At 43.2% G+C, this 8,683-nt stretch overlaps 1 protein-coding gene across 1 annotated transcript; it reads right to left on the reverse strand.

Annotated features, from left to right (window-relative positions):
- Window positions 1–264: 264 nt before the first annotated feature.
- Window positions 265–3,985, reverse strand: LOC122644780. The gene is made up of 3 exons (XM_043838163.1): window positions 3,758–3,985; window positions 2,936–3,079; window positions 265–447 (listed from the first exon to the last, which is right to left on the reverse strand). The coding sequence occupies exons 1-3, from the start codon at window positions 3,983–3,985 to the stop codon at window positions 265–267; spliced, it is 555 nt and encodes a 184-aa protein (XP_043694098.1).
- Window positions 3,986–8,683: the final 4,698 nt, after the last annotated feature.

Below are 8,683 nucleotides of genomic sequence, written 5' to 3' on the forward strand. Positions count from 1 at the left end.
TTCCCAATGATACAACGTCATTGTAATGAAGAACAATACCAGCGCTACAAAGGCTTTATGTTGGAATACCCAAAAATATAATGAGAACACATCATCAACAACATCGACTGATCTTTTACCCTGGACACAAACCCTGGAGTATTGCTGCTGTTGAATGAGGCTTGTTGGTCAACTAGTCTTCTCTAACGACTGTACCTCTGTCCTCAACCAATTGCCCATAATGATCAGAACAATGGTCGTTCATGCTACTGCCAATGGAGATTCTCAGGTGGCCTCGAATTCACCATTACCAGTACTTTGGGATGGCAACATAGAGAACGCTTCTTCCAGCCATATCAGATTTGGCACCTCCAACCAGCGTCCCGTTACACAGTTCAGGAATCGGCTCTCATCACCGATGAAGCCGAAGCAGCTACCATAGCCAACCACTTCATCCATGCTGATCAGCTGTACAAATAGTCCCTCATTGCTCTACACAAAGAAGCATTGACACTCATCTTCCCCAACGGATGCTCCAAGTACCGTTACCTTGTCTCCAACGATCGACGAATCTTTGTCACCCAATTTCTTATGGATTACAAGATCCCTGATGAAATTGCCACCGCCTCCTTTGAGTTAGCCTCAAATCTACAGACACTCACTCTGTTAGATGTCCCGGCTACTCTCCTTGCCAAAGTCGAAGAAGCCTTGGAAGAAATGGCTGCCCATGACCTTGCTAAACAAGTGGCCGTCGAAAATCTCTCTCTAGTCCGCTCCGATTTTCAAATGGATTCGGATGAACTCAACAATGGATCCGACTAGTTAGTGGGCCCCAGATGACACGTCATTGGTGGATCCCTCCAACCGACGTCTGCTTACGTCACTTGGACCCATGAACAGTGATCGCCGCCCTACGTCACTACTTACATCACTATTCACTGACGTCACCCCCATGTCACCAAAAGATTTGAATTTTATAAAAAAAATTTGAGATCCGACCTCTATATAAGAGAAGCTTCTCTCTTCTCTTTAGATAGACTCTCTCCCCCTTAGACTCTCTTCCGCTCCCTCTCTTATCTTCTACCCTTTCTATCTTCATTTTCCTCTCTTTTCCCCTCTCTCTTTATTTTGGTATCAAAGCTTTAGTACGCTCTCACCTTTTATAACTGCACTCTACCCAAAGAGTATCGAATTTGCTAATGAACGTTGAATAGTACCAAGGATCGACCTCCGATCGTCGTTTCTATTCTCCGATCTGCAGCAGAGTGAAAGAGGAGAACTCATCTCCAACTATTTGTAACTTTGTAAAGGTATATGAAGATTTATTTCTAAGTTTCTTCTTATATTTTTCTTATATTTTTTGACCTTGCCTTCTCCGGCAACGACATATCACAGTAGAAGTCTACCTGAGAATTGGTAGATCGATAAGGGTTACCCCCTTTGAGTGCAGCGACGGATTTTTTCTTTAATTAATAGCACCTGCTATGCACACACTTTTTCTGGTACTATCCCTCAAGGACGGATTATCCGCTAACGAGTGGTGAAGTACGAAGTTTTAATTTTTAGATTGTTTTTTATCTTTGTAATTTCCACGGTCACATTTTCTGTAGTGGTGGTGATGTCCTGCGAAACACTGGTTTGAAGAACCGGACGTGTTTGGACCTTTGTCCTACCGATACTATAGAACGGGTTTAGCCCTCGAAAATTATCTTTTTAATCTGCAATCACTATTATGGCTTCCCCTCCCCCTTGTTATGGTGATCCCTCTTTACCCTATGAACATGGCACACATGCGTTACCAGATAATCTTAGTATTAGTGGCATTTTAAATTTTTTAATTGATATGTCCTTAGATAACCAAGAAAAAATTACAAAAAAATTAGATAATACAATCACTCTACCTGCTGATCTGGTTGACAACTGCTGATCTGGTTGACAACCAACTGATCATACCCCCTGAACTCCCTCCCCGAGAAACATTCTTAGTTATTAGCACTCGTACTAAAGATCCCTCATACGAACAACCTGTTTCAGATAATTTTCTTTACCTAAAAGAGATCATGGACCATTGGAAAGATCGTTATAAAACATCTACTGACCCAACGGACCAAGACCGACTCTTCAGGATGATGTAACAATTCTATGTTGACAACCAACCGAGTTTTATCGCACACAACTTTGTTCTCTTTTCCGATGACGAAGATATGGTTCACCAAGAATCCTCTTCCGATTCATCTTCTTCTGACTCAAACTCAGAACCCTTCCCCACAGTACCCCCACTATTGGTGAAAGTTCCAAGCGTAAGATGGACGCACACAATGACCCTCTAGACACGGATGAGGATTTCCAACTTCAGACCGGTCAACGCGAAACTTTTGGTCACGACACTGTTTTTGCCACAGAAACAAAGGGTTTATATACCCGTAAGGACGACCTTCATAAGTATGGGTTAGCCTCCGGTGGAACCTACTTAGACCTTACCAATATAGCCATTAAAGATTATGATAAAGCAATTAATGAATGGGCACAAACTTTCGCCATTCTCATTGCCAATAATAAGGCTACTTGGTCCGCAGACAATTTTTTGGAATACCTTAGTAGTTCACTCCAAGGAGATGTCCTGCAATTTATTAAAAAATTCGACCAAACTGAAGACGGCAAACTGGCTAAAACCAACCTGCTAATTCTCCAGAAAAATTTTGAAAAAATTTTGGTTGAATTTACGAAAATCATTAAAAGTGAATTTTATGGTTTTCATTCTCCTGACAAACTTGCAGAAGATGTCAGTTTTAATTTAGCTAAGATCAAGCTTAACAATCTTTTTGAATTTGAAGCTTTTTCTAAAAAATACATGAGCCTTTACCAACTGTTAGACAACACAAAATCTGCATTTTGGAAAGACCAGTTTTTCCCAAAGTTACCCCCACCTTGGGATGAATTATGCCATTCTACGTACCCAGCTTTTATCAACAATTTCAAAAGCGCTGATACACTTGGAAACATAATTAATTTTGTTTTCAGGCATATTCTGGATCATTGTCTTAAAGCCCGAGCAGCAAAAGCTCTTAAACACAAGATCTCCCCCGGTCTGTGTAAAGATCTGCTCAATAACGAATTTGAATTCAGTACCAAGCCAGTTCATCATCGTTCTCATAAATCTAAGTCTAAAAATACCAAACGGTATAGATGGAAAAAATATAATTCCAAAGACTTTCCCTCTCTTATCTTCTACCCTTTCTATCTTCATTTTCCTCATTTTCCTCTCTTTTCCCCTCTCTCTTTACTCTTTATATAGACTCTCTCCCCCTTAGACTCTGTTCCGCTCCCTCTCTTATCTTCTACCCTTCTATCTTCATTTTCCTCTCTTTTCCCCTCTCTCTTTATTTTGGTATCAGAGCCTTAGTACGCTCTCACCTTTTGTAACCGCACTCTACCCAAAGAGTGGGCTTTCCAAGTATTTCTTCAATGTCTCAAAAGCTTCCTGGCATTCTTCGGTCTAGCTAAAGTCTCGTGGGTTCCTCAAACCTTTCAAAACTTTGAAGAATGGGTGACATTTGTCCCCGGCTCGGGACATGAACCTGTTTAGAGTGGCTATTCTTCCCGTCAGTCACTGTACCTCTTTCACTGTTCGAGGGGGTTGCATCTCTCTGATTGCTTTGATTTTTAAGGGGTTGAATTCAATGCCCCGCTTCGACACCATGTAGTCAAAAAAAATTTCTGAGCCGACCCCAAATGCGCATTTCACAGGGTTGAGCTTCATCCGGTTCCTCCTTAGCACCTGAAAAACTTCGACGAGGTCGGTAATATGATGCTCGACTCTTCTACTTTTGACCAACATGTCGTCAATGTAAACTTCCATATTTCTACCGATCTGGTCCTTAAATACAACATTAACCATCCTCTGATAGGTTGCTCCTGCGTTCTTCTGTCCAAAGGGCATGACCCTATAGCAAAAGTTCCCCTGCTCGATTCGGAATGTGGTATACGACTCATTGTCCTCGTTCATCTGTATCTAGTTATAACCAGAGTATGCGTCCATAAAGGACAACATTTCATATCCTACCGTGGCATCGATAAGTTGGTCGATTCGAGGCAAAAGGTAGTTGTCTTTTGGGCAGGCCTTGTTCAAGTCAGTGTAGTCCACGCACATCCTCCATTTTTCGTTGGCCTTGGGGACCATGACCACATTTGCTAGCTAGGTCGGGAATTCTATGGATCGGATGAAACCTGACCTCTTCAGCTTCTCCACTTCTTCCTTAATTGCCGTAACCCTTTCAAGGGCAAAATTTTGCCACTTTTGCTGCATAGGTTTTCTGTTTGGGTCGACCCATAATTTATGCTCGGTGATGTGGCGAGGTATTCTAGGCATATCTGCTGCTGACCATGCAAAAACGTCTGCATTTGTTTTTAAAAAGTTCACCAGCTTCTTTTTTTGCGGCGAATCTAGCTGGCTGCCGATCTGAACGTTTCTGTCAAAACTGTCTTCCAGCGGCACCAAGGTGAGTTCTTCGACTGGCTCTCCTCGCCATTCAATCAGTTCATCCCTCTGGTTAGAGACTTCAATATTGTAAGCCATTGCTCGAAAATTGCCCTTTGTTAGCTTCACAAAAGCTGCATAGCGTTCTCTAGACTTCTTTTGGTTAGCTTGGCATTCTTCGACCTCGTTTTTTGTTGGGAACCTCATCTTCAGGTGCTTCGTGGATACCATAACTCCGAGGGCATTCAGCAATGGTGGCCTAATATGATGTTGAAATTCGACACGACCTTCACCACCATAAAAATTACCCTAATAGTTTTTACATTCGGGTAGTCTCTTGCTATTAAGGTCATCTCGATGGTTCCTTCTATTGTGGCTGACGCCCCCGAGAATCCATATAAGTTCATTCCATCTAGTTTGAGACTGTCATCCCTGAGCTCGAACTGTCAAAAGGCTTCATAGGACATCATATCCACCGATGCTCCAGTGTCAACTAAGATCCAGTGAACGGATCGGTTGTCAATCACAGCCTGTATTACCACTGCATTATCGTGGGGCCAGCTGATGTTCTCCATTTCTTCATCGGAGAAACTAATAACGGGCTCCTTTTTTGCTTGCTTGTTCACCACTTCTGCTATCCCTACGAATCTGGCATGAGGTTTCACCTTTCTGACAAACTCCTGCCAAGGTCCTCTTAAGATTGTAAGTATGGGGGCTCCTGATGCCACCTAGCTCGATCTATCCTCCCTTCTTTCGTCGGTTTGTTTATCACCGATCTGAACCGGCCCACGGTCTGCTCTCCTTTCTTCTCGGTCATTTCTCTGCTCTTCCCTCTTGTTATCTCTTCTGCCGTTCCTTCCCTCCCTCCGATCTTCTCTTTGGTTGGCTCGACCAGCTCTTTTTTCTACTTTCACTTTGTCCATGTACCGGGTGAGGCGTCCTTCAGTGATTAGCTTCTCAATTTCCCTTTTCAACTGGTTGCAATCATTAGTGTCGTGTCAGGTATCTTTGTGGAACCTATAATACTTGTTCGGGTTCCTATCCTTTGCATCAGAATACATCGGGTCAGGCCAATTGAGGATGCTGCGATTCTGAATCTGCATCAGAATCTCTGATCTTCTTGTATTGAGTGGGGTATACTCCGAGCTCTGAGCTCTTTCCCGCCAATCCGACCCAGGTCTTTTATCATCTTTTCTATCTTCACGCCTGTCCTTCTGGTCCTCTCTCTTATTATTTCTTTTCTTATCTTGTCCCCCATAGGTCTCCCACTTGTTCGCGAGTACCTCAGCCATATTGGTGTATTGGTTACATCGCTCCATCAGTTCGAGCATCGTGGTTACCTGTTTTAGGACTAGGGATTTAACCAATTCTACGTCGATCATCCCATTATGCAAAGTGTTGAACGCCTTCATTTTGTTGAGGTCTTCGATATCTAAAGACTCGTTCGTGAACCATGTCAGAAAATCTCGGATCGGTTCCTCTTTCTGTTGCTTTAATGCGAAAAGATTTGCCACGGTCTTCTTTTGTCGAATGCTGCTCTAGAACCTCGCCACGAAGGCCTCAGCCAACTCTTCCAGCTGTTGATCGGCTTCAACTTCAACTTCGAGAACCAGAGTGTTGCTGCCCCCTTTAATGATGCTGAAAAAGCTCGGCACAACACCGTATCTGTTCCCCCGTAGATCATCATGATAGAAATGTAAAACTGATATGGTTGATCGGATCGGTTTTCCCTTCATACATTACAAATTGGGTATTTTAAAGCTTTTGGGAAGGTCGACATTTATGATCTAATCGGTGTAAGAATGATGTCGTGTCAACGAGAGAGGGCTATCCCTTTTTTGTCCAGATTAATCCGGTCATCCAACTCTTGCAGCCACTTCTCCCACACCCTGTCTGAAGCATAGTCGAAGTTCTTTAGCTCTAATCACAGACCTTTGCTTCATCGAATCTCTTTCTTTTATCGACCGGAAGGCTCTCCAACCTGAGCCGAAATTAATTCGAGTTGTTTCGAGCTTCTCTATTTTCTTCTAGGATGACTCCCTGTTGTGCCCCTCTCCGGTTTGGGACGCGTTGCCCTGCATCAGAACTTTCAGGGCTTATTGACCGTCGAGCTGACCTTCCATAGAGAGGAGGTGGTATTACTGGATTAGGTCAGGGATTTTTCCGAGTCAAAGTGTTTAGCTGGTCTAGACATGCTTGGAACAAAGTTTAGTTTTCCAGGATCTGGAGCTGTAGTCGCTGGATTTGTGCATTGGTTGCTGGCGTGTTCGGGTCGAGAGTGTCGAGCTTGATCAATGAGGGTGGTGGAGGTGGAATTGTTGTGCCCTGGTCTGCCTAGAACGGAGGTGGGAAGTTGCGATCTCCCTGCGCTTTTTGATCCTACTGGACGTCGGCAATTGGCAGTGGAATTTCTCTTTCGGTTCACTGGGTGTTTGGTCGGCCAACTCGACCCTGTGCCTAACTTGACCTTTGTCAAGACGTTTTTGACCTGTCAGTGGCCATGTTGGCTTTTCTGATGCGGTTTCCCATAGATGACACCAATTTGTTGTGACGAGATCTGGACGTGTTGACCTGGATTCGAACCATCCTGTAAAATAGCAAACCTAGGCTGAGGAGCGCCGGTCTGGGCCAACGGAGTTAGCTTCGATGCCTAAATTAGATCGCACACCACAGATAATCTCAAAGCTGGAAAAATCTGAGAAGTTAAGTCCCCCTTTACCTGGGTGATGCTTGGCTATTTATAGGATCCAGATCATAGACCATCATAGGCTTTTGTCGATGTTAGACCGTTGTTCCGATCTGCAGAACGCATAGGTGGAGCTCTGCTGGTGAGGACACCTATCCTAGAGGGAGGCTTAGGCCAAACGCATGACCCTAACTCACGCAGAATGCATGATGTGGATGAAGTGATCCAGTCCTTGCCCAGCGGGCTAGTTTATGGGTGCTAGAAGGTCGGCTCTATCATAATTATCTCGACCCGATCATCATTTGTAGTTTCATATGGGTTGTCTCGTTGTACCGACCTATTTTGGTCCAATCTTTGGCAGTTCAGATCGACTCAGCTTGTCTGACCTTTGTGGATGCCACACATCAGTGCGCTATTGGCCAGGTAGAAATGGGTATATCACACGCCTTGTCATAACTATGGATTGTAGGTCTCGGTTTGACGCTCCTATACCGGGAACCTACTTTGGGAACTGTGTTAGAGGTTGTATTGTGATTTTAGATAGAGCTGATTTGATGAGAGGAGATGGAGTTGCTGTGGCAGCAGAGTCGATAACGAAACTTTGTGGGCTAGGCTTAATTAATAGGAATATTTTCTAGCCCAGACTGCCCAACTCGAGATGAAAAGGTAGGTAGTGCTGGGCCTGCCTTGGAACTTCAACCCATGAACGCCCTATTATCAAGCCCAAGAGCCCAAACCAAAATCATTTACAGCCTCAATTGATTGGGAATACACACACTCTACCAAAGAACAATGATTAACAGTCCTTACCCAGTCTAGTTTGGGCCAAATATCCACATGCATGCCAATAATTTTCCACCTTTTTCCAATTTCTGCTTCCTTTGGCACTGATTTGGCCCAGCTTTACACCTCTGAGTTCTAGTCTTGGGATGGTAATGAGTTCTTCACATCAGGCTATTTGGGCATAATTGGGCCTATTAAGTTGGATCTTGAAATGGAAATATCTAGTTATTGAACCAGAACCAGATTAAAGCAAGGTTCTCAAGTGTACTGATCACCATCCTTTAACTATGGAACTTTGATAACAGTTCAGTTTCTGTTTTCTGGTTTTTCTTTACGCTTATGCCTATTTGATTCAATGCTATAAGATTGTGATCTATTTCTCTTCTCTTTTCCCCTCCTATAAATTCTTCACCCCCCCTATAAATTCTTCACCCCCCCACCCCCACCCCCCAAAAATAAAAAACAAAGAAAAAAATGGGGGTCCTTCAAGGCGTCACTATGCCTAATAAAATATAACGCTTCACTATTTGTCACTTGTAAGTTGACAATAAATGGGTTAATTCACGTGGTAGAGGACTCCATATCAATTACCGAAATTTAGTCCTAAGTAAGCAAGGAAAATTGCTCAAACTTTGATTTAAATTTTTAATAAAATTATCAAAAATTCCATCAAGGGGAAATGAATATAAAATAAAAAATAACATCTTTTTTAATTTTAGCTATTTCTTCTACTCATTTTAAACTCAAATTGTACCAGG

This window comes from Telopea speciosissima, chromosome 11 (assembly GCF_018873765.1).
Source record: "Telopea speciosissima isolate NSW1024214 ecotype Mountain lineage chromosome 11, Tspe_v1, whole genome shotgun sequence".
In the NCBI taxonomy this organism is placed as follows: domain Eukaryota; kingdom Viridiplantae; phylum Streptophyta; class Magnoliopsida; order Proteales; family Proteaceae; genus Telopea; species Telopea speciosissima.

What these genes read in the sequence shown, in the direction of transcription:
- LOC122644780 (XM_043838163.1), bottom strand. Translation starts at nt 3,985, where the DNA reads ATGAACGAGGACAATGAGTCGTATACCACATTCCGAATCGAGCAGGGG. An exon ending in ACCTCGTCGAAGTTTTTCAG is followed by an intron (nt 3,080 to 3,757) that starts GTGCTAAGGAGG and finishes GTTATTGAGCAG; the next exon opens with ATCTTTACACAGACCGGGGG. An exon ending in AAATTGTTGATAAAAGCTGG is followed by an intron (nt 448 to 2,935) that starts GTACGTAGAATG and finishes CTATTTGTACAG; the next exon opens with CTGATCAGCATGGATGAAGT.